We start from the raw sequence: 26,284 nt of genomic DNA, 5'->3' as shown, positions 1-26,284 counted from the left end.
ATTCTCCTGCCTTAGCCTCCTGAGTAGCTGGGATTACAGGCATTCACCGCTGTGTCCAGCTGATTTTTGTATTTTTAGTAGAGATGAGGTTTCACCATGTTGGACAGGCTGGTCTTGAACTAGTGACCTCAGGTGATCCACCCGCCTCAGCCTCCCGAAGTGCTGGGATTACAGGCATTCACCGCTGTGTCCAGCTGATTTTTGTATTTTTAGTAGAGATGAGGTTTCACCATGTTGGACAGGTTGGTCTTGAACTAGTGACCTCAGGTGATCCGCCCGGCTCAGTCTCCCAAAGTGCTAGGATTACAGGCATGAGGCACAGCACCGGGTCCTATCTCAAGCTTCTTAACTGCACCTGCTAAATCCCTTTTGCCATGTAAGGTAACATACTAACAGGTTTCAGAGATTAGGATGTGGACATTTTGGGGGGCTGTTTTTCTCCCTGCCATACCTGCTCTCCCGTGAATCCATGTTTAGTGGAGGACAACATTTGAGGCACTTACATGGATGCTAGGGGACATATATATGAATGTTAGGCAAAAGTCCTGCCTGAAGCTGGAAAATATCTTTTTAATATTAGTTTTTTTCAACCAATTTGATGTATGACATTATTCTATGCCACTTAAAACACATGAACTAATAAAACCAGATTTTTTTTCACCTGTGCGGTTGCTGTTCAGGAATGTAGGCTCAATGTCATCTCACATCAGCATCTGTATGTGAGATTTTCTAATTTTTGTAACCTGATGTAAATCATAGCAGCTTTGTTGGCCAAATCCAGCCTGCTGGCCAGAAGTTTACAACTGCTGCTTTAGGATTAGTGATGTGATCCAATGACGGATCATAGTTGGGATTGGAATCCCAGATGTCTAAACTGTCTCAAATGGTAAGTAGGCATCAACCAGTCAAGTGGCAGGGGGATAAAGGAAGGGGTGCTACAGGCAAAAGGAGCAGCACGAACAAAGGCAAGATCAGTGGGAGCAGAGAAAGGAAGGCCATTTAGCAGACTGGCAAGATAGGTCTGACTATTTGTTGCAACCCTAAAGAATTTTACATAAATCTTCACATAACTAAATATTTAAGTGGGCTGGAGGCAAGGCCTTATTCTCATCCACCCAATGATGTCACCAAACACTAAATCTTGTCTCCTGAGCTCTTAAGTGGCTGACAGTTGATATTACCTTTTGTCTGACATCCAGCAGGATGTATTTTCTCCAGCATTGCAAGCAAGTCTCAAGACCCATTCTGACTAGGTCAGCTTGGGTCTTAAGTCCGCCAGTCACTATGCCTAAGGAGATGGGATGGATGGAATAGCTTAATCTAGCGCTTGATCCATACTTAAAGCTGGGGATGCAGTTCCCTTCCCTACAACCAGAGGGCTCCCCAAATGGAACTGAGATAAGTGAGTAGGGGGAGCAGATGCTAGGACAACATAGGTAACACCTCTTGAATCCTGTTAATATGTGATCTCTGCATCCTAGAGTCAGGGACTTAATGGATAAAGGTGGTATGGACATGTTGAGAAGGTCTCATTTGAGTGAGGAATGACCCTGCTTGTTTGAGATCAGATATTTAAGGTAAAAGTTAAGCTGCTTGAACAAAAGACCCCAGATGCAGAGGCCTTAACAAGACGTTTTTATTTTTCTCATTTTACAGAGCTCAGTGTTGCAGAGCTGGGAGGGGGGGGCTCTGGCATCTTCACAATACTTCCATTTCTGAATTCAGGTTGGCTGATCCCATGGACACCTCTCAGTCAGCAGAGAAAGGAGAAGGGCAAGGGATGTGTATTTTTGTCATGGCTTCATCTATGTCACACATCCCTTTGACTCGATTCTCACCGACCATTACAAATCATAAACCAGACAGGTGGGAGGATGGGGTCTGTAGTGGGGCGGTCATATGCCCACTTAAAACTTGTCACATTTCAGGCACAAGATTCTGGTGACTAAGTACTTTTCCTGCCCTGTCTGATCCCGAACCACATGTCAGCTGCTTCTCTCTTTGGCTTGTGCCTGCTGGCTGCTGCTAGGGTGCCCATCACTAGTTAGGTCCCGTGGTGGAGGGAGTCCCTACAGCTGAGGGACCATGCTTGAAAGGGGAAAGCGGCTGTAACTGAATTTGCTGCGGGCCCTCACCTGAATTCCCCACCACAGCTCCCCTCACTGCTGACACCATGCGGGAGTAACCATCAGAACGTCTCCTACTAGGGACCTCTCCTGTCTTCCTGGTCCTTGTCTAAGGATCTTCTGGTCCCAGCAATGTTCTCAGGACACAGTGACAGCACTTCTCCAACCACTCTCCTCCCCTAAGTGGCACTTTTTGCCTGGAACTTAAATTTTTATTTTAAAAGAGGATGACCTCAAGCATCGTCCAGCTCTGAAAGGCCCCGCGATTCCAGCAGACGAGCCAGAAATGGCCCTAAGAAGTGACACGGAAACGTGAAGGAGTTTACGAAGCCCGGCCAGCCCCAACTCCTGCAGGACGCACACTCCAGCTCACACTACGGGAGCTGTCCGGGCCGTAGATCCCTCGTCGCAGTCAGAGATGATGTCCAGTAATTTCCAAAAGGGGATATTTGCTCTCACAGAAGAATCAAGAAGGAAGCCAGTGGGATTGGAGTAGCGGCGATAACTCAGCCTTCCACAAAACGGCGCCCAGCGCCGCCTGCTCCCGCACTACCGATAGTGAACGCAAGACATTTCGCACCGCCTGTTTCGAGAGCTAAGACCTGCCGCCAGGCTGAGTCCGAAAACCTACAGTCTCTCTGCGCAAGCCCGATCCCACAGCTGCGTGTGATGGTGCCGCGTGCTGGCGCTACCGGAAGACCGCCTGCCGGAGCGCGCCGGAATTTTCTCTCCCAATCTCCGGCTGGATCTCCCTTTCACTTCCGGTCCCTTTCTTTTACGTTTCCGACAAAACATGAGGCTCTGTGGGCCGTTAGAATCTTCAGTTCCTGCGAGCGTCGGCTTCGTCTGGGAACATCCCGTACTCCCATTCACTTCCGGTCCCTTTCTTTTACGTGTCCGACAAAACATCAGGCTCTGTGGGCAGTTAGAATCTTCAGTTCCTGCCGGGCGCGGTGGCTCACGCCTGTAATCCCAGCTCTCAGGGAGGCAGAGGCGGGAGGATAGCTTGAGCCCAGGAGTTCGAGACCTGCCTGGGTAATATAGCGAGACCCCGTTCTCCACAAAAAGGAAGAAAAAACAAACAAACAACAAAAAAAAAATCTTCAGTTCCTGTGAGCGTCGGCTTCGTCTGGGCACGTCCGGTACTCCCTTTCACTTCCGGTCCCTTTCTTTTCCGTTTCCGACAAAACATCAGTGTCTGTGGGCAGTTAGAATCTTCGGTTCCTGTGAGTGTCGGCATCTTTTGGGCCTGTGGAGTTTCTTGGACAGGGGCCGCGGGGCTCCAAGACGGCGCCCTTAGCGACACCATGGTGAGTAGGGTGGGCGGGCAGGCCGGGGGGGCGCCCGGTCCCCCTGGGGCGCTCATGGCGTAGAGGCTCAGGCGTGCAATGCTGAGGGCTTCAGGTTCTTTGGTGTAACGAGGGGATTCTCTTCCTGCCTCGTTTAGCTGTCGCAAATTGAAAAACTGGAAACTGGGGAGCCGCGTTATCGTCCTGGACAGTGTCTTAATCCCGATGAAGCTCTTTAGCCTGAGGGAAACAGACACAGAGAAGCGCTAGGGCCCGCTCCAAGTTACGGTGCATAGTGTGGGCCGGCTGTTTGTCCCTAAATACCACAGAGAAGATTAAGAGCAGTTGTGACTATATGTTTCTGGGATTATTTCATTTATGTCCGTTCTCAGTCTGCTCCATAATATACAAACATCACGAGGGTAGGGTCTTTTCATTATTGCTTCCTTAATGTCTCACAGAGTCATTGTAGATGTTCAATAACTATTGAAGAAATGAATGGCACAGACAGGAAGTGTTCTATGAGGGTGTGCTCTCTGTGGTCTGGCGTCATTTGTTGTTTCTTCATTTCTTCAAGAAGCATTTACGACGTGTAAATATAAGAATGCACGTAGTGCCGGTACAAAAATGTTGATTGGTTACTGTAATATTGGCTACTGTATTATTTTCATTAAGTGAAGCCCCTGTAAGAAACACAGGGCGTCATGGTTAGGTTATATGAGATATATTGGAAGCCATTGTAGATTGATGAGCACAAGCTCCCAAGAAAAAGAGAGAAACCAGTGGAATAGAAGTAGCCGTTTCGCGGGAGGCTGAGGCAGGAGAATGGTGTGAACCCGGGAGGCGGAGTTTGCAGTGAGCCGAGATCGCGCCGCTGCACTCCAGCCTGGGCGATAGAGCGAGACTCCATCTCAGAAAAAAAAAAAAGAAGAGGTAGCCGTTTCTGTGAGAAGGTATGTCCCAAATTACTGCGGTGTTCGCCTATCTACCAAGCATTTGCCAAGTTTGTTTCTGTCAGTTGAAGGGGAGAGTCTCAAAGGAGACTTAAATTGAACTCAATTTTGCTGAGTGTCTGTAAACTGCATGCTTGTTGTATTTATCTCATGAAGACATCGTGACACCTCTGTGAGATGAGGTATGCACCCTATTGTAAAGATGGGGAAACTTGAGTTATAGAGAGACTACTTCTCAGAGATGGTAAGTGGAAGAACTGGGAATGTAAGTCCCTGACTTAGCTGGGACTCTTTCTACCTAGACTACAACCTAGAAAACTCGGTCTCTGTCAGACACTGTGTTTCAGGGATAATTGAGTTGACATTTAGTGTGACAGTACTTACATAAAGCTTACTTTACGAAAGGCAGTCTTCAGACTTATTTTCCCCAAATACCACTGGCAGGGAACAGGCAATTGTGATGCTGGGTGTTAAGTGCCATGGTAAGTATAATCCTTGATAGAGGACACCAGCCTAACTGGGAAGAAGGGGTCACAGAATAATGTTCTGGGTGGTCATGACACAAGTAAAATTTGAAGGAAGAATAATGCGAGTTAGCCAGATACAAGGTGTTAGGGTCAGTGGAGGAGTAAAGATTTTAAGTAGAGGGAGGCACAGCCTTGGTCACAGGATTTGGACATATTTAATTTTTGTTTATTGTTGTTCATATAGTAGTTCAAGTGGTTTGCTTGTGACTGTATTCTTGTAAAACTTTTCACTAAAAAGTAAATGGCAAGAAAAAAATATATTTTAAACATGGGCATTTTTCTTCTCTTTTCTCTCTTTCCAGGCCCGAAATGCAGAAAAGGCCATGTGAGTATCAATTTTTTGTAACTTAATAACCACCATGTAACTCTTTTTGTATTTCTTCTTTTTGGTATCTGAGCCTTTTGAGAAGCTGTTTCTTTCTTTACATATGTTAAAAATAGCATTCCTGTTTTTGCCCATTTGTTTTTTCCGTTAATGTGTTTTCTCACAGTTTCCAGAACTTTTACACTGGATGTACATTTGTTCACCGGTGGTTAGTGCAGGAGTTGTGAGAGTGACAGCTAGAGAACACCAGGATGTTAGCCTTTTAACACCTGGATGTGTTGCTCGTCACAGTGGTCTGATAAGTAGAGTTTCCCACAGTCGTTATGTGTAGTGTAAGTAAAATATATTCTTGGGTGTTCAGGAATACAAATTGCCCGTTAATCCCTACTCCTGAGAACTTGGAAATCCCTAACTACTCTGTGGTTTCTTAATTGCTATATATATATATGTATATAAAAATGACATTAAATACGATCATAAGCAGATCTAATCCATCCAGGAACATGGGTAATGAGAAGTCTGTGTGAACAGGATCTAATGCAGTCTTTTATATCCCTGATAGGACGGCCTTAGCAAGATTTCGCCAGGCTCAGCTGGAAGAGGGAAAAGTGAAGGTTGGTGTAAATCTTCCTCATGAACTGTAAAGTATCAAGAATAAATGCAGACTGGGCGCAGTGGCTCATGCCTGTAATCCCGGTACTTTGGGAGGCTGAGGTGGGTGGATCACTTGAGTTTAGGAGTTTGAGACCAGTCTGGACAACATGGCAAAATCCCTTCTATACAAAAAATACAAGATTAGCCTAGCCAGGCATGGTGGTGCCTGCCTGTAGTCCCAGCTACTGGGGAAGCTGAGGCAGGAGGATCGCTTGAATGCAGGAGTCTTACATTGCAGTGAGCCATGATCATGCCACTGCACTCCAGCCTGGGTGACACAGTGAGAACCTGTCAAAAAAAAAGCTGGGTGCAGTGGCTCACGCCTGTAATCCCAGCACAGTAGAGGCTGACGGGTGGATCATTTGAGGTCAGGAGTTTCAGACCAACCTGGCCAACATGGTGAAACCCCGTCTCTACTAAAAATACAAAAATTAGCTGGGCATGGTGGCAGGCACCTGTAATCCCAGCTCTTGGGAGGCTGAGGCAGGTGAATCACTTGAGCCCTGCAGACGGAGGTTGCAGTGAGCTGAGAGCGCGCCGCTGCACTCCAGGTCAACAGACTTCAAACTTCAAAATTTCCTATTTCTTATCTGTACCTGCTGACGCTCTTGAGAGTCTGTACACTTGAATTCCAATACCTCCTCATAGCTGAGGCAGGGTGATGGATCTGCCTGCTTGTTTTTCAGTTTATTCTGTATTATGATGAGTGGGCCCCCCCCCTTTTTTTTTGAGATGGACTGTCGCTCTGTCGCCCAGGCTGGAGTGCAGTGGCGTGATCTTGGCTCACTGCAACCTCCATCTTCCTGGTTCAAGCAATTCCCCTGCCTCAGCCTCCCAAGTAGCTGGAATTACAGGCACACACCACCACGCCCAGCTAATTTTTTTGTATTTTTAGTAGAGATGGGGTTTCACCATGTTGGCCAGACTGGTCTCAAACTCCAGGCCTCAGGCAATCTGCCTGCCTCGACCTCCCAAAGTGGAGATTACTGGGATGAGCCACCGTGCCCGGCCTGATGATTGGGTCCTGTATTACTCCAGCTCTAATATTGAATAATAGGGACTGGAGTAAGTTGTGGAGAACAGCTGTAAGCTGAAACTGGTAAATGATTTCATCTCTTAGAGACTCAGCCAAATTAGAGATAATATATACCATTCTTTGGATTTTTTTTTTTAAATTTTATATGCACATGTATATGTATACACCCATACTTATGTGTGTTTGTTTTAAACACTGATAGACATTGTTTCTTAAGGTACTATAAATATGACATGAAATAGCTATAACCTAGTTTAGCTGTCTTTCTATTGCAGGACAGTTAAGTTCTTTTTTTTTTTTTTTTTTTGAGACGGAGTCTCGCTGTGCTCCCAGGCTGGAATGCAGTGGCGTGATCTCGGCTCACTGCAAGCTCCGCCTCCCAGGTTCACGCCATTCTCCCGCCTCAGCCTCCCAAGTAGCTGAGACTACAGGCGCCCGCCACCACGCCCGGCTAGTTTTTTGTATTTTTAGTAGAGACGGGGTTTCACCATGTTAGCCAGGATAGTCTCGATCTCCTGACCTCGTGATCCACCCGCCTCGGCCTCCCAAAGTGCTGGGATTACAGGCTTGAGCCACCGCGCCCGGCCAGTTCTTTTCAGTACTAAATACAATGCAATGAATGTTTTTCCTAAGGAGAGATTGTAGAATGAGGTTTAAGGCTTAATGAGAATCATCTGGAATGAAAACTTCAAATGTATTTAGGCCATTAGATGATTTAGGCTTAAGGCCTGAATCAGTTGTGAATGTTGTATGAAACTTGTAAATAGTATAATGGAAATGTGTTATTTTTTTCTCCTTAGGAACGAAGACCCTTTCTGGCCTCAGAATGTACTGAGCTGCCCAAAGCTGAGAAGTGGAGACGACAGGTATGTTCTGGTAAATTTGATTTCAGTAGAAGTAACAAGTCTCTCATTTCTTCTTACTATCTAAATGACTATTAAACCAAAAGTCTATTTTTAAATACTAATTTTCAATTATAGTTTTTCTATACTTTCTAACATATTCAAAACTCATTAAAATGTATTACTTTTTTTTAATAGATCATTGGAGAGATCTCTAAAAAAGTGGCTCAGATTCAGAATGGTAAGCAAACCTGTTCCTTTAAAGTGCTTGATTCTCAAATCCACAGTTAGACTTGAGGACTTCAACACTCCTCTCACAATAATCAGTAGAACAAGTATAGTAAATGAGTAAGGACATAGAAGAGCCAATCAATACGATCAGTCAGTTGGATGTAGTTGAAAGTTGTGGAATACTCTACCTCACAACACTGTACCTAACAAAAAAGAATACATGGTTTTTTTTGTTTGTTTGTTTTTGTTTTTTTTTTTGAGACAGAGTCTCAGTCTGTCGCCCAGGCTGGAGTGCAGTGGTATGATCTCGGCTCAGTTCAAGCTCCGCCTCCTGGGTTCATGCCATTCTCCTGCCTCAGCCTCCCGAATAGCTGGGACTATAGGCGCCTGCCACCATGCCCGGCTAATTTTTTTGTACTTTTAGTAGAGATAGGGTTTCACTGCTTTAGCCAGGATGGTCTCCATCTCCTGACCTCGTGATTCGCCCGCCTCGGCCTCCCAAAGTGCTGGGATTACAGGCATGAGCCACGACGCCCGGCCTAATATATGGTCTTTTTTAAGAGCACATGGAACGTTCACCAAAATAAAACATATTCTGGGCTGCAGAACAAATGTTAACAAATTTAAAATATTTGAGACCGGGTGCAGTAGCTCAGGCCTATAATCCCAGCACTTTGGGAGGCCAAGGAGGGAGGATCACCTGAGGGCGGGAGTTTGAGACCAGCCTGACCAACATGGAGAAACGCCATCTCTACTGAAAATACAAAATTAGCTGGGTGTGGTGGTGCATGCCTGTAATCCCAGCTACTTGGGAGGCTGAGGCAGGAGAGTCACTTGAACCTGGTGGGTGGAGGTTACAGTGAACTGAGATCACACCATTGCACTCTAGCCTCGGCAACAAGAGTGAAACTCCATCTCAAAAAAAAAAAAATGAAATTACACAAAGTATTTTCTCTGATTATAACAATAGATTCATATCTGAAAAATTCCTAAATATTTGGAAATTAACACACTTTTAAATAATTCATGTGTCTGAGAGGAAACAGCAAAGAAATTAGAAGATATTTTGAATTTAATTAGAGTGAAAACATAATGTCAAAATTTAGGAGATGAAAAAATTTATGGGATATAGTGCTTAGTTAAAAATGTATAGCACTGGCCTAGTGCAGTGGCTCACGCCTATAATCCCAGCAGTTTGGGAGGCTGAGGTGGGTGGATCACGAGGTCAGGAGATAAAGAGACTATCCTGGCCAACATGGTGAAACCCTGTTTCTACTAAAAATACAAAAATTAGCTGGGTGTGGTGACATGTGCCTGTAATCCCAGCTACTCTGGAGGCTGAAGCAGGAGAATCGCTTGAATCCAGGAAGCGGAGGTTGTAGTGAGCCAAGATCGTGCCAATGCACTCCAGGAATCCATCTCAAAACAAACAAACAAAAAATATATATATAGCACTGAAATAATGGAAAATTATGGAAGTTTTCAAATCAGTGATCTAACCTTCTACCCTACGAAATTAGAAAAGAAGAGGCCAGGCGCAGTGGCTGAAGCCTGTAATCCTAGCACTTTGGGAGGCCGAGACGGGCGGATCACGAGGTCAGGAGATCGAGACCGTCCTGGCTAACACGGTGAAACTCTGTCTCTACTAAAAAATACAAAAAATTAGCCGGGCGTGGTGGCGGGCGCCTATAGTCCCAGCTACTCAAAAAAAAGAAAAGAAGAACAAATTAAACGCAAAGGCAGCAGAAGGAAGGAAATGGTTAAGATAAGAAATCAATTAACATTGAAAACAAGATGAGTAGAGAAAACAGCCCAATAGCTGGTTTTTTGAAAAGATCAATAAAATTGATAAACTTCTAGTCAGACTGACCAAGAAAAAAATACACAAATTAAGAATATTAGGAACCAAATTGGGAATATTACTGTAGACTCTGTAGACATTAAAAGGATAATACGGAAATACTGCAGACAATTTTATGCCCATAAATTTGACAACTTAGATGAAATAGTTCAATTCCTTAAGTTCCTTATAATTCACAAACTGCCAAAGCTCATTTAAGAGGAGTGGTTCTTTTTTTTTTTTTTTTTTTGAGACAGAGTCTTGCTCTCTGTCACCCAGGCCGGAGTGCAGTGGCGAATTCTCGGCTCACTGCAACCTCCACCTCCCTGGATTCAAGCAGTTTCTCCAGCCTGAGCCTCCTGAGTAGCTGGGATTACAGGCACCCTCCATCATACCTGGCTAATTTTTGTAATTTTTTAGTAAGAGACGGGGTTTCACCATGTTGGACAGGCTGGTCTTAAATTCCTGACCTCAGGTGATCCACCCTCCTCAGCCTTCCAAAGAGCTAGGATTACAGGTGTGAGCCACTGTGCTTGGCCAAGAAGTAGTTCATTTTTTTATTGTTGTTTTGTTTTGAGACGGAGTCTCGCTCTGTTGCCCAGGCTGGAGTGCAGTGGCATGATCTTGGCTCACCACAACCTCTGCCTCCTGAGTAGCTGGGATACAGGCATCTGCCACCACGCCCGGCTAATTTTTTGTGTGTTTTTAGTAGAGATGGAGTTTCATCATGTTAGCCAGGGTGGTCTCGATCTCCTGACCTCATGATCCACCTGCCTCAGCCTCCCAAAGTGCTGGGATTACAGGCGTGAGCCACCGCATCTGGCCCTGAAGAAATTTTTGATTGTTACAACTGGAAGGGTGCTACTGGCATATAGTGGGTAGAGGCCAGGGATGTGTTAAGCTTTCTACAAATAATTATCCTAAATAAACCACAGTGTCAATAATTCCACTGTTTAGAGACACAGTTCAAGAAGAAATGGTAAACCTGAGTAGTCCTGTATCTGTTAAAGAAATCAAGGCTGGGCATCGTGGCTCACACCTATAACCGCAGCACTTTGGAAAGCCGAGGTGGGTGGATCACCTGAGGTTAGGAGTTCAAGATCAGGCTGGCCAACATGGTGAAACCCCATCTCTACGAAAAATACAAAAATTAGCCAGGCATGGTGACGTGTGCCTGTAATCCCAGCTACTTGGGAGGCTGTGACAGGAGAATCACTTTAACCCAGGAGACAGAGGTTGCAGTGAGCCAAGATTGGGCCACTGCACTCCAGCCCGGGTGACAGAGTGACAGTCTATCTCAGAAAAAAAATAGAAAAAAGATGGAAAGAAATTGAATTCGTTTCTAAATAACTTTCTACAAAGAAAATTCCAGGCCCAGATGGCTTCACTGGTCAGTTCTACTAAATATTTAAGGAAGAAATAATACCAACTCTACATAGTTTCCTCAAGAAAATGGAAGAAGAGGGAACACTTTTTAACTCATTTTATGAATTTTAGTATTATCATTAGAATTCATTTTATGAATATTTATTATCAGTGTTACCCTCATGCTAAAATCAGAAAAAGATATGGGAAATAACTACTGACCAATATTTCCTATGAATATAGACAAAATCTTTAATGAAATATTAGCATATCATACCTAGCAATGTATAAAAAGGATAATACATCACAACTAAGTAGGATTTATTCTGGAAAACCATAGTTGATTCAACATTCAAAAATAAGTTAATTCACTATGTCATTCTAAAGAAGAAAAACTATGATGATCTAAGTAGATGCAGAAAAAGTATTTGACAAAATTAGACATTTATTCATGATAAGAACTCAGCAAACTGGGAATAAAAGGAAGCTTTTTACCTTGATAAAGCACTTCTTTTTTTTTTTTTCTTTTTTTTTTCTGAGATGGTGTTTTGCTCTTGTCACCCATGCCGGAGCACAGTGGTGCAATCTCAGCTCAATGTAACCTCCGCCTCTCAGGTTCAATTGATTCTCCTGCCTCAGCCTCCCAAGTAGCTGGGAATACAGGCGCCAGCTGCCACGCCTAGCTAATTTTCGTATTTTCAGTAGAGACAGGGTTTCACCATGTTGGCAAGGCTGGTCTCGAATTCCCAACCTCAGATGATCCACCCACCTTGGCCTCCCTAAGTGCTGGGATTATAGGCATGAGCCACCACACCCAGCCCTGCTAAAGTACTTCTAATAAGAAACCCATAGTCTAAACTATTTAATGGTGAAGGATTGAATGCTTTCCTCCTAAGATCAGGAATAAGGCAAAGACATCCATTCTCACCACTATATTCAGCATGATGCTGGAAATCCTAGCTAGTGCAGTAAAGTTAGAAAAGGAAATAAAAGGCATAAAGATTAGAAAGTAATAAATAAAGCTGTTTTTATTGTAATGTAGAAAATCCTATATAATTTTCTTTGTTATTTGAGATGGAGTCTCGCTCTGTCACCCAGGCTGGAGTGCAGTGGCGTAGTCTCAGCTCACTGCAACCTCTGCCCCCTGGGTTCAAGCAATTCTCCTGCCTCAGCCTCCTGAGTAGCTGGGCCTACAGGCATGTGCCACAATGCCTGGCTAATTTTTGTATTTTTAGTAGAGATAGCGTTTCGCCATGTTGGCGAGCCTGGTCTCGAACTCCCAACCTCAGGTGATCTGCCTGCCTCTGCCTCTCAAAGTGCTGGGATTACAGGCATGAGCCACCATGCCCAGCCTAAAATCCTACATAATTTTGTATGTAGAAAATCCCAAGGAACCTACAGAAAGAATTCTAAAATGGATAAGTGAGTTTATCAAGTTCACAGAAAAGTTCAGTATACAGAATTTTATATATATATACACACATACACACACACACACACACACACATATATATATAATTTTTTTTTTTTTTTGAGACAGAGTCTTGCTCTGTCGCCCACGCTGGAGTGCAGTGGCCCAGTCTCGGCTCACTGCAACCTCTGCCTCCCAGGTTCAAGCTATTCTGCCTCAGCCTCTCGAGTAACTGGGACTACAGGCATCCACCACCACACCTGGCTGAGTTTTGTATTTTTAGTAGAGACAGGGTTTCACCATGTTGGCTAGGCTGGTCTGGAACTTCTGGGCTCAATTGATCTGCCTGCTTCAGCCTCCCAAAGTGCTGGGATTACAGGTGTGAGCCACCATGCTCAGCTTCAAAGTTATATTTTTATATACTAACATTGAATAGGTGGAAATACAACATTTTTTTAAAGTGCTGTTTACAAAAGCACCAAAACACAAGAAATAACTTAGGTATAAATCTTTTTAAAAAATTATTATTATTATTATTTTGAGATGGAGTCTCGCTGTGTCCCCCAGGCTGGAGTGCAGCTCACTGCAAGCTCTATCTCCCAGGTTCACGCCGTTCTCCTGCCTCAGCCTCTCAAGTAGCTGGGACTACAGGTGCCCGCCACCACGCCCAGCTAATTTTTTGTATTTATAGTAGAGACGAGGTTTCACCGTGTTAGCCAGAATGGTCTGGATCTCCTGACCTTGTGATCCACCTGCCTCGGCCTCCCAAAGTGCTGGGATTACAGGCATGAGCCACTGCACCTGGCCATACTTAGGTATAAATCTAACAAAATACAGTCAGGATCTGTATGCTGAAAACTAGGATGCAATGATTAAAGAAACCAAAGAAGACCTGAATGAATGGAGAAATATACTGTGCTCTCGTATGAGAAGACTTAACACAGTAAAGATGTTGATTCTTTCTGTCTTCAAATATATCACAATCAAAATTCTAACAGGATTTTTTTGTTTACATTGATATTCTGTGTCTGAAATTTAATTGGAAAGGCGAACTACAATAGCCAAAACAATTTTGAAAAGGAACAAAATTGGAGCATTCATTCCACCTGATTTCAAGATGTAATAGAAAGCTCCAGCTTCCAGGTAATGTGGTATTGGTGAAAGGATAGGGCACATAGACCAAGGAAACAGAATTAGAAGTCCAGTAGAAGTCCAGAAATAGAGCCGCACATAAATGGTCAGTTGACTTTTTTTTTTTTTTTTTTTTAATAGAGCCTTTCTCTGTCACCCAGGCTGGAGTCCAGTGGTGCTGTCATAGCTCACTGCAGCATCCACCTCCTGGGCTCAAGTGATCCTTTTGCCTCAACCTCTCATGTAGCTGAGACTGCAGATGCATGCCACCATGCCTGGCTAATTTTTTTCTTTCTTTTTTTTTTTTTGAGATGGAGTCTTGCTCTGTTGCCCAGGCTGGAGTGCAGTGGCACGATCTCGGCTCACTGCAAGCTCTGCCTCCAGGGTTTAAGCAATTCTCCTGCCTCAGCCTCCCGAGTAGCTGGGACTACAAGTGCATGCCACCATGCATGGCAGATTTTTTTGTATATATATATATATTTTTTTTTTTTAGTGGAGAGGGGGTTTCACTGTGTTAGCCAGGATGGTCTCCATCTCCTGACCTGATCTGCACACCTTGGCCTCCCAAAGTGCTGGGATTATAGGCATGAGCTGCTGTGCCTGGAAGCCCTGGCTAATTTTTTTTTTTTTGAGATGGAGTTTCGTTCTTGTTGCCCAGGCTGGAGTGCAGTGGCATGATCTCAGCTCACTGCAACCTCCACCTCCTGGGTTCAAGCGATTTTCCTGCCTCAGCCTCCCAAGTAGCTGGGATTACAGGCACGCATCACCATGCCCAGCTAATTGTTTGTATTTTTAGTAGAGATAGGGTTTCTCCATGTTTGTCAGACTGGTCCCGAACTGCCAACTTCATGTGATCTGCCCGCCTCGGCCTACCAGAGTGCTGGGATTACAGGTGTGAGCCACTGCGCCCAGCCTTGCCTGGCTAATTTTTAAATTTTTTGTAAAGATGGGCTCTTGTTGCCCAGGCTGGACTTGAGCAGTCTTCCCATCTGTGTCTCCCAAAGTGTTGGGATTACAGGCATGAGCCACTATGTCTGGCTTGGTCAATTGACTTTTGACAAAGTTATGAAAACAATTCAGTGGAGAAAGGGATGACAAATAACTCTTAAAAATTGATCAATAAGAAAATGTAATTTGCGGCAGGGCGTGGTGGCTCACACCTGTAATCCCAGCACTCTGGGAGGCTGAGGCGAGTGGATCACAAGGTCAGGAGATTGAGACCATCCTGGCTAACACGGGGAAACCCCGTCTCTACTGAAAATAAAAAAAAAAATTAGCCAGACTTGGTGGCGAGCGCCTGTAGTCCCAGCTACTCGGGAAGCTGAGGTGGGAAGTGGCATGATCTCAGGAGGCGGAGCTTGCAGTGAGCAGAGATCGTGCCACTGCACTCCAGCCTGGGTGACAGAGTGAGACTCCATCTCAAAAAAAAAAGAAAAAAGAAAATATAATTTGTTTTAAGAAGTGGGCAAAATTTTGAACAGATACTTTACCAAAGAAAATATGTAGGCTTGGCATGGTGGCTCACGCCTGTAATCCCAACACTTTGGGAGGCCGAGATGGGTGGATCACTTGAGGCCAGGAGTTTGAGACTAGCCTGGCCAAGATGGCAAAACCCTGTCTCTACTAAAACTACAAAAATTAGCTGGGTGTGGTGGCTCACGTCTGTAATACCAACTACTTGGGAGGCTGAGGCATGAGGATAGCTTGAACCTGAGAGGCAGAGGTTGCAGTGAGCTGAGATTGTACCACTGTACTCCAGCCTGGGCAACAGAGCGAGACTGTCTCAAAAAAAAAAAAAAAATGTAGAGGCAGATGAGCATCTTTTCATGTATTTAACATAATAGTCATAAAGGAAATGCAGATTAAAACAACAGTGGGATACTACACACTTAATAGAATGACTTAAAGAAATAGTGACAATGCCAAGTGCTGGTGAGTATGTGAAGTAATGAACTCACATGCAGTGGTAGTGAGGAGGCAAAATGGAACAGCTACTTTAAAATGGGGTTTGGTGGTTTCTTATAAAGTTAAACATACACTTAACCTGTGATCCAGCAATTCCATTCCTAGATATTTCTCCAAGAGAAATGTAATCCTTTTCTGTTACACAAAAACTCATACATAATGTTTATAGTAGTCCCAAAACTGGAAGCAACCCAAAGGTCCTTCTGGTGAATGGATAAACAAACTGAGGTGTGTCTATACAATAAAATAATACTCAGTAGTAAAAACAAACATATAGACTAGGCACTGTGGCTCATGCCTATAATCCCCAGCACTTTGGGAGACCAAGGTGGGAGGATCGCTTTGAGCCCAGGAGTTGGGGACCAGCCTGGGCAACATAGTAAGGCCTCATCTTTGTAAATGATAATAATCAAAGTAAATAAATAAAATTAAAATATATGGATGAATCTCAAAAGCATGCTTTTGAGCATAATGCTGAGTGAAAGAAACAAAACTCAAAATGCTGTATAGTTTATGATCCCATTTATATGATGCTCTGGAAAAGCAAAATTATAGGAACAAAATATATTATGTTTACTAGTGGCCAAAAGTTGGGTAAGGGGAGGGGGTGACTATAGTGGCACATAAGGGAATGTTTTGGGGCGATGGAACTTTCTGTGTCTTAATTGTGGTCATGATTACATGATTATATGCATTTGTGAAAACTCATTATGTACCAAAAAGTAATGTTTTTATATATAGATTTTGGAAAGTCAATGAAAAAACGTAAAACATGTGATTCTTGTTTTCTCCAAGATGTCTTGGCTTTGCTTTGGGAGAGGCTTCTGGAATCCTCTCCGTTTGCTTTGGTTGAGGCCCTCAGATGATTGGGCAGATGATTGGGCTGCTTTGAGTTCTCTGTGTCTTTAGCACTGGAAAGTCTCACCATGGTGGTGGCAGATCTTTTTCTTTCTTAACAGAACAGAACATGGGAGTGGGAGGTTCTAAAATGTATTTTTTTAAAAAACTTTTTATTTATTTATTTATTTTGAGACAGTCTTGCCCTGTCGCCCAGGCTGGAGTGCAGTGGCATGAACTTGGCTCAATGCAACCTCTGTCTTCCAGGCTCAAGCAATTCTTCTGCCTCAAGCTTCCTCAGTAGCTGGGATTACAAGCGTGCACCACCACTTCCGGCTAATTTTTGTATTTTTAGTAGAAACAAGGACTCCACATGTTGGCCAAGGCTGGTCTCGAACTCCTGACCTCAAGTGATCTATCCTCCTGTGCCTCCCAGAAGGCTGGGATTACAGGTGTGAGCTACCGCACCCACTTACAGGGTATTCTTTTTACTTGACTTTTTTTTTTGAGTCAAGGTCTCACTCTGTCACCCAGGCTGGAGTGCAGTGGTGCTATCACAGCTCACTGCAGTCTCCACCTCCTGGGCTCAAGCAATTCTCCCACCTCAGTCTCCCAAGTAGCTGGAACCACAGGCATGTGCCACCACACCCAGTTAATTTTTCGTATTTTTGGTGGAGATGGGATTTCACTATGTTGCCCAGGCTGGCTTGAACTCCTGAGCTCAAGCAGTCCACCCACCTCGGCTTCCCAGAGTGCTGGGATTACAGGCGTGAGCCACTGCACCCGGCCTGTTTGACTTTTTTTTTTTTTTTTTGAGGTGGAGTCTTGCTCATCGCCCAGGCTGGAGTGCAGTGGCACGATCTCGGCTCACTGCAAGCTCCACCTCCCAGGTTCATGCCATTCTCCTGTCTCAGCCTCCCGAGTAGCTGGGACTACAGGCGCCCGCCACCATGCCCTGCTAATTTTTTGTATTTTTAGCAGAGACAGGGTTTCACTGTGTTAGCCAGGATGATCTCAATCTCCTGACCTCGTGATCCACCTGCCTCAGCCTCCCAGAGTGCTGGGATTACAGGCGTGAGCCACCGCGCCCGGCCTGTTTGACTTTTTTTAAAAAATGGACTTTATCCAGCAAAAATTACATATAATAAAATTCCTCCATTTTTAATGTAGAGTTGGATGAATTACAGCAGATTTTTATACCCATGAAAGCCACCACGTCCACAAGCAGTATCCATCACCCCTAGAAGTCCTCTCATGCCCATCTTCTAGAGCATCAGTCTTAGCTGTAACCCAGGTGTAAGAGCCCTTCTGGACCTGCTGTTGTCATCCAGCATTACCTCATAAAGGCCTTGCTGTGTCTACACTGTGTGCAAATTGTCCCTTCCAACAGTTACATGATGTTTCATTTCAACATATTAGGGTTCATTAACCATTTTCCCACCTTCTCTATGGTGTGATGCCGCAGCTGCACCGCAGTGAAATTTGTTGTGCACATCCCTTTCAATTAATCCCTTAGGCTTAATTCTTAGCCCTGTAGTCCTTGCCAGAAATTTTTCCCATATAGCAATACATTGCTTTCCTGAAAAGGCTAAACCATCATAGAATGCTGCCAGCCCTGGGTGCCCATCCCAGCCTCATTGTGTCTTTGCTGGCCTTGGTTGCTGTTTCCCCCTCTCTTAAGAGCTTGTTATTTCAGTAGCTGTATAAATGGAACTGCCGGGTTGTTTCAGGGTAGTTTGTATTTTTTTGGTTGCTAGTGAGGATGAAATTAGTTTCAAGGATTTTTTTTTTCTTACGCTAGTGGAAACTCTTTATAATTCTTGTCCTTTCATTTATTTGGGTTATTTTTCTTATCAATTTAGATGAGTATTTTTATGTAGTGTACCTTTGTAGATGTTGACATTGATTTTAAGGGTATGATATTGAGTGTAAGTGTTGGAGGTGTTGATGATTTTTATGGAATTATATTTTTAACCTTTTTGTTTTCTAGCTGGTTTAGGTGAATTTCGAATTCGTGACCTGAATGATGAAATTAACAAGCTGCTAAGGGAGAAAGGACACTGGGAGGTCCGGATAAAGGAGCTGGGCGGTCCTGATTATGGAGTGAGTACATGGCAGCCCCAGTGGCGGGTCCCATCTAGTTTTCCACCCCCAGCAGTGCCCAGCCCATTCCTGCCATAGTAGTCCCTTGATACAGGAAACCTGTGAACAGGTGGGTAGGATGATGCTGGAAGACTTCACAGCACCTGCATCACAGCAGACAGGGCATCTGTATGTACTAGCCAGAAGGCCTTGTGTAAGCTGCTTCATCTCTGGGCCTTGTGTTTAAAATGACCGTGAGCCCGGGTGCGGTAGCTCACCCCTGTAATCCCAGCACTTTGGGAGGCCGAGGTGGGCAGATCACTTGAGGTCAGGAGTTCAAGACCAGCCTGGCCAATATGGCAAAAGCCCATCTCTTCTAAAAATACAAAAATTAGCTGTGTGTGGTGATGCATGCCTGTAATCCCAGCTACTTGGGAGGCTGAGGCAGGAGAATCACTCGAACCTGGAAGACAGAGGTTGCAGTGAGCCAAGATCGCTACTGCACTCCAGCCTGGGCAACAGAGTCAGACTCCTTCCCCCCCCTACAGAAAAAAAAGAAAGAAAAGACTATGGTTCTCCGCTGGGTGCAGTGGCTCACGCCTGTAATCCTAGCACTTTGGGAGGCTGAGTCAGGACGACCACTTGAGCACTGGAGTTTGAGACCAGCCTAGGCAATGTTGTGGGACCCTTAATCTACAAAATATTTAAACATTAGCTAGGCATGGTAGCAGATGCTTATAGTCCCAGAAGGATGAGGTGGGAGGGTCGCTTGAGCCTGGGAGGTGGAGGCTGCAGGGAGCTGTCATCATGCCACTTACCTCAGCCTGGGTGCCAGAGCAAGATGCTGTCTCAGAAAAAAAAAAAAAAGATAAAATGACAATGGTTCCTCCCATTATTTGAGCACCTTAGGAACTGGAGACAGCCATTTGTTGGCTTTGTTATCTGAGAGCCATAGAGACACTCCATTCTGTCCTTTTTTTGGACTTCTGTAAGTGCAATACTCTAGAAACATAGCTTTCAAACTTTTAAGAACATGGCCCATTGTAAAACACACACAGACACACACACACACAATCACAAGCCAGCACACAACGGTGCTGAAAAAACAGTAGTATGGTATACTTTGATATTTTTTATTCTGTTCTATTTTGGTTTTTAAAAAATTGATGTTTGTGACCTGCTTCACTGATTTCATGACGCACTAATGGGTCTTGGTTTTGAAAACTCCTGCCCCAGAGCCTAATTATTCCACACTTTTGTGATGAGACCTACCTCAGATCACTGGAAACAACAGTATCTAATCAATGGACTATAACATGTTATATAAGAAACACATGCAGTTTTTCTACGTGTTGATCTTTTCACCTTTGAGAAAGTCTTAACACATAACCGTAATTCTCACCCTAGTACATACAAATGGAGCATTCAGCCTTCCCACTGCAGAAGAGGAAAGACACTCCCATTTCTGAAGCCCCTTTTGTGTCTGGGCACTGCACTAGGAGCCTTCTCTTCTCTTGGATGTCTTGCCTAACTTCTTTTTTTCTTTTCATTTATTTTATTTTTGTTGTTTCTTATTTTTATATGCCAATCTTCTCTGTATCATTCTGATTTTAGTATATGTCCTGCCAGAGTGAGCACTTGCCTGACCTCTTCAGCAGTTGTGTGGTGGAGATTTTGTTTTTCCTGTGAGGCTGCTTAAAAGCAGCTCATTAATCCACCTAGAAAAGTGGTCTCAGATGTATGAAAAAATTAATATATGAAATGTTAAGTTCCACCACCCAAATTCAACATAAATTCAATATAAATATATGAAAATTAATATTTTTATATATTTTCTTCCAGAGACTTTTAATATTTAACAATTTTGTTTTTATTTTCCACATATAAAAGTAATATATTATCACTAAGTTCAGAAAAGTACAAAGAAGCAGAACAACACTCAGTCACAATCCCATTACATAAGCGCAGCCACTTGAATATGCTCTTTATCTTTTTTTTTCCTTCCGTTGTTTTTTGTATGAATGTCATAATTGAAACCATACTCACTATATGTCCAATTTTGGTTCTAGGTTTTGTTTTTCTTTTCAAAATGGTAGCTTTGATTATATAAACAAGTACATATTTTCGTGTAAAGAATATAAATATAAAAATTATAAAATATAAACAATACATATTAGTGTATACATTATAGAAATTCATTAATATTCTCAACTACGTGCTTTATTCTCTAAACTGTATAAGGAATACCCCTTCATGTCAGATAATCATATGATCGATAAGTATATTAAATTGTTTTATTTTATTTTATTTTAGTTTTTTTTTTTTTGAGATGGAGTCTCGCCTTGTCACCCAGGCTGGAGTGCAGTGGCGTGATCTTGGCTCACTGCAACCTCCGCCTCCTGGGTTCAAGCAATTCTCATGCCCCAGGCTCTGGAGCAGCTCAGATTACAGGTGTGTGCCACCATACCTGGCTAATTTTTGTATTTTAGTAGAGTTGGGGTTTGACCATGTTGGCCAGGCTGGTCTCGAACTCCTGATCTCTGGTGATCTGCCCATGTTGGTCTCCCAAAGTGCTGGAATTACAGGTGTGAGCCACTGCACCCAGCCTTTTAGTTTTTGAGACAGGATCTTACTCTGTTACCCCAGGCTGGAGTGCAGTGTCACGATCATGGCTCACTTCAGCCTTGACTCCCAGTGCAAGTGATCCTTTTACCTCAGCCTCCCGAGCAGCTGAGATGACAGATGTGTGCCACCATGCTTAGCTAATTTTTTTTTTTTTTTTTTTTTTTTTGACACGGAGTCTTGCTCTGTTACCCAGGCTGGAGTGCAGGGGCGTGATTTCGGCTCACTGCAACCTCCCCCTCCTAGGTTCAAGCGATTCTCATGCCTCAGCCTCCAGAGTAGCTGGGAATACAGGTGCCCACCACCACACCCAGCTAATTTTTGTATTTTTATTAGAGACAGGGTTTCACCATGTTGGCCAGGCTGGTCTCGATCTCCTGATCTCAGGTGATCCACCTGCCTTGGCCTCCCAAAGTGCTGGGATTACAGGCATGAGCCACTGTGCCTGGCCATGCCCAGCTAATTTTTAAATTTTTTGTAGAAATGGTGTCCCATTATATTGCCCAGGCTGGTCTCAAGCTCCTGGAGTTAGTCAGTCATCCTGCCTCAGCCTCCGAAAGTGCTGGGATTACAGGCGTGAGCCACTGTGCTCAACCAAATTGTATAATTTTAAAAAATGTTTTTTAACTCAACATTGCAGAAATATACAGAACTTTTATATACCCTTTTTACAGATTTACCAGTATTTAACATTTTGCTTGTATTTGCTTTATTTTCTTTATGTACCTTGAGATTTATTTTTTGTGAAGCATTTGAAAGGTAGGTTAAAATACATCATGCTTCTTTTTTTTTTTTTTTTTTTTTTTTTTTGAGCCCGAGTTTTTCTTTTTCTCCCCGGCTGGGGTGCCGTCGCACTGCCAGCTCCGCCTCCCGGGTTCCCGCCATTCTCCTGCCTCAGCCTCCCAAGTAGCTGGGACTACAGACGCCCGCCACCTCGCCCGGCTAGTTTTTTGTATTTTTAGTAGAGACGGGGTTTCACCATGTTAGCCAGGATGGTCTCGATCTCCTGACCTCGTGATCCACCCGTCTCGGCCTCCCAAAGTGCTGGGATTACAGGTGTGAGCCACCGCGCCCGGCCTACATCATGCTTCTTTACTCTTTAATATATGTGTATTTCCTAAGAAGAAGAATATTCTCTTATATAACCATGGTAGAGCTATCAAGTTTAAGAAATTTAACCTGGCTACAATAATTGAATCCATGTGGCATTTCATCAATTTTCCCAGTAATGTCCTGGTAGCATTTCCCCTGCAGTACAGGACCTGGTCCAGGGTCACATACTACATGTAGTTGTCAAATCATCTTTTTTTTTTCTTTTTTTGAGGCAGAGTCTCACTCTGTCGTCCAGGCTGCAGTGCAGTGGTGCGTGATCTCAGCTCACTGCAACCTCCGCCTCCCAGGTTCAAGTGATTCTTGTGCTCCAGCCTCCCAAGGAGCTGAGATTACAGATGTGCACCACCACACCTTGCTAATTTTTGTATTTTTAGTAGAGATGGGGTTTTACCATGTTGGCCAGGCTGGTTTTGAACTCCTGACCTCAGGTAATCTGCCCGCCTTGGTGTCCCAAAGTGCAGGGATTACAGATGTGAGCCACCATACCCAGCAAATCATCAGTTTTAATAGATATAGTTGTATCTTCTGGATGTATTTCATTTGTTTTCTACTGATTGTCATATAGGTTGTTGGTAATCTTTTTAAAGGTTTTGTCACTTAACATCGTGTTTTTTATTTTTATTTTATTTTATTTTTTTGAGACAGAGTCTCGCTGTGTCACCCAGGCTGGAGTGCAGTGGCGCAATCTCGGCTCACTGCAAGCTCTGCCTCCTGGGTTCATACCATTCTCCTGCCTCAGCCTCCTGAGTAGCTGGGACCACAAGCACCCGCCACCATGCCCGGCTAATTTTTTGTATTTATAGTAGAGATGGGGTTTCCCCGTGTTAGCCAGGATGGTCTCGATCTCCTGACCTCGTGATCCACCTGCCTCAGCCTCCCAAAGTGCTAGGATTACAGGCATGAGCCACCGCGCCTGGCCTATTTTTATTTAGTTTTTTTGAGACAGGGTCTCGCTCTGTCACCCAGGCTGGAATGCAGTGGCACGATAGGCATATGTCACCATGCCTGGCTAGTTTTTGCATTTTTTTGTAGAGACAAGGTTTCACCATGTTGCCCAGGCTGGTTGTGAACTCCTGGCCTCAAGTGATCTTCCCGCCTCGGTCTCCCAGAGTGCTGGGATTACAGGTGTGAGCCACCGTACCCAGCCCATAAGTGTTTTTTATTTATTTATTTTATATTTGAGACAGAGTCTCTTTCTGTTGCCTAGGCTGGAGTGCAGTGGCATGATCTTGGCTCACTGCAATCTCCACCTCCCAGGTTCAAGCAATTCTTCCTGCCCTAGCCTCTTGAGTAGCTGGGATTACAGGCATGTATCACCACACCTAGCTAATTTTTGTATGGTAGAGACAGGGTTTTGCCATGTTGCCCAGGCTGGTCTTGAACTCCTAAGCTGAAGTGATCCGCCTACCTTGGCCTCCCAAAGTGCTAGGATTACAGGTGTGAGCCACTACATCCGGCTATTATCTTAAAATATATTTGCAAACATGGAAATAGTGGGTTTAAAGATAAGATTTGCCAGACGCAGTGGCCTATGCCTGTAATCCCAGCACTTTGGGAGGCCGAGGCAGGCAGATCGCTACGTCAGGAGATCGAGACCATCCTGGCCAACATGGTGAAACCCCATCTCTACTAAAAATACAAAAATTAGCCAGGTGTGGTGGCATGCACCTGTAATCCCAGCTACTCAGGAGGCTGAGACAGGCGAATCACTTGAACCTGGGAGGCGGAGGTTGCAGCGAGATTGTGCTACTGCACTCCAGCCTGGGCAACAGAGCGAGACTCCACCTCAAATAAATAATAACTAACTAACAGATCCATTTTCTTTTTTTTCTTCCCAATAAGAAAGTTGGTCCTAAAATGCTGGATCATGAAGGAAAAGAAGTCCCAGGAAACCGAGGTTACAAGTACTTTGGAGCTGCAAAAGATTTGCCTGGTGTTAGAGAGCTGTTTGAAAAAGAACGTAAGTAACTAAGTTTGTGACAGTTTTAGCCTTTCGTTTGTAATAATCATAGGAATAGATATGCTATATGCTAACTGCTCTTACTTTTTTTTTCTTAGTTGCATAACAGCCTTATAATGTAGGAATTATTGTTCCCAGATTTCAACTGAGAATTCTTAAGAAATGGGATGGAATCATAGGCCCATGACATACAACTGGGGCTGGAAAGTGTGCCCAGGATTGGCTGGTGCAGGATTCTGCCTTTGGCAGGTGCTAATCTGTCAGTCTGGACAAGGAGTTTCCTTATTTGAAGTTTCCCAGAATGATTGGGGCAGGTTCTGAAGTTCATTGAATCCGGTTCATGTTTCAGTTACTTATTAGTTGAAAAAATGATAACCAATGAACAAATAAAATCTTGGGCCAAACCCTAACATGTAAAAATGGAAAAAAGCGAGACCGGGCGCTGTGGCTCATGCCTATAATCCCAGCACTTCGGGAGGCCGAGGTGGGGAGATCACCTGAGGTAGGGAGTTTGAGACCAGCCTGGCCAACATGGTGAAACCCCGTCTCTACTAAACTTACAAAATTAGCTGGGCATGGTGGTGCATGCCTGTAATCCCAGCTGCTCAGGAGGCTCAGACAGGAGAATCGCTTGAATCTGGGGAGTGGAGGTTGCAGTGAGCCGAGATCACAAAATTGCACTGCAGCCTGGACAACAAGAGTGAAAGTCCATCTCAAAAAAAAAAAAAAAGGAGAAAAGTGGAGCTGCTTTGTGTGAATCCAGTAGGGCACCTCCACCTCTCCTCCTTCTTTCAGCCAAACCTCCAGAATATAATTTGAAACTGTTAGTCTGGAGTTTTAGTCTGTTTTAATTTTGTGTTTCAGAAAGGTAGTCAGCACTTCACAGGAAGAAGTATGAGAGGCAGAGAAGAATGATGCCAGTATTCTCACCATTATTAGCGTTTTGTTGTGTCTCCTTTTAGTTGATTTTTCTATTTTTTTTTTAAATATAGTTCTACTTTTATTAAACCCTGCTTATTTTAAAATTCGTTATTCCAAAACTAGTTTTATATAGGTCGCTGCCATCACTTAAAAATAATTCAGAGTTTAAATATTGTGCCATTAATTATGAAGCAATGTATTTTTTATTGCAGAGAAGTTATAGCCAGGTACAGTGGCTCATGGTTGTAATCCCGGCACTTTGGGAGGCCAAGGCGGGAGAATCACAAGGTCGGGAGTTCCAGACCAGCCTGGCCAACATGGTGAAACCCTGTCTCTACTAAAAATACAAAAAAAAAAAATTAGCTGGGCATAGTGGCAGGCACCTGTAATCCCAGCTACTCAGGAGGCTGAGGCAGGAGAATCGCTTGAACCTGAGAGGTGGAGGTTGCAGTGAGCCGAGATTGTGCCACTGCACTCCAGCCTGGGCAGCAAAGCAAGACTCCATCTTAAACCAAAAAAGTAAGTTGTAAAATACAGAAAATCAGAAAAAGACCACTCACATTTTCACACCTCATATGTAATGATTGTTAATACATTAGGACATTGTTCCCTCCAGTTTCTTTCTTTCTATTTATTTATTTATTTTTATTTGTTTATTTTTTTGGTGAGACGGAGTCTTGCTCTGTTGCACAGACTGGAGTGTAGTGGTGCGATCTTGGCTCACTGCAACCTCTGCCTCCCGGGTTTGTGGCCCAATCTCGGTTCACTGCAAGCTCTGCCTCCCAGGTTCACGCCATTCTCTTGCCTCAGCCTCCCGACTACAGGCGTCTGACACCATGCCCAGCTAATTTTTTTTCTTTTTCTTTTTCTTTTTTTGTACTTTTAGTAGAGACGGGGTTTCACCGTGTTAGCCGGGATGGTCTCAATTTCCTGACCTCGTGATCCGCTCGCCTTGGCCTCCCAAAGTGCTGGGATTACAGGCGTGAGCCACCGTGCCTGGTACTAATTTGTATTTTTAGTAGAGACGAGATTTCACTATGTTGGCCGGGGTGGT

The 26,284-nt window shown here is 44.0% G+C and overlaps 1 protein-coding gene across 2 annotated transcripts in view; it reads left to right on the top strand.

The window, feature by feature from the left end:
• Window positions 1-227: 227 nt before the first annotated feature.
• ISY1 (ISY1 splicing factor homolog) overlaps window positions 228-26,284 on the top strand; it is a 36,008-nt gene continuing 9,951 nt past the window's right edge. The window contains exons 1-7 of one of the 2 annotated variants that reach the window (XM_021922697.2): window positions 228-3,436; window positions 5,198-5,220; window positions 5,783-5,834; window positions 7,711-7,776; window positions 7,951-7,993; window positions 18,523-18,635; window positions 24,192-24,309. In XM_021922697.2, the coding sequence (XP_021778389.1) occupies window positions 3,434-3,436; window positions 5,198-5,220; window positions 5,783-5,834; window positions 7,711-7,776; window positions 7,951-7,993; window positions 18,523-18,635; window positions 24,192-24,309 (418 nt within the window). In that variant the 5' untranslated portion in view covers window positions 228-3,433. The remainder of the gene's footprint in view (window positions 3,437-5,197; window positions 5,221-5,782; window positions 5,835-7,710; window positions 7,777-7,950; window positions 7,994-18,522; window positions 18,636-24,191; window positions 24,310-26,284) is intronic. The other variant, XM_003906892.5, reaches the window with a different exon arrangement.

This window comes from Papio anubis, chromosome 2, assembly GCF_008728515.1.
Source record: "Papio anubis isolate 15944 chromosome 2, Panubis1.0, whole genome shotgun sequence".
NCBI lineage: Eukaryota > Metazoa > Chordata > Mammalia > Primates > Cercopithecidae > Papio > Papio anubis.
The sequence above is the reverse complement of the archived record's forward strand: the minus strand, read 5'-3'. Positions and strand labels throughout refer to the sequence as shown.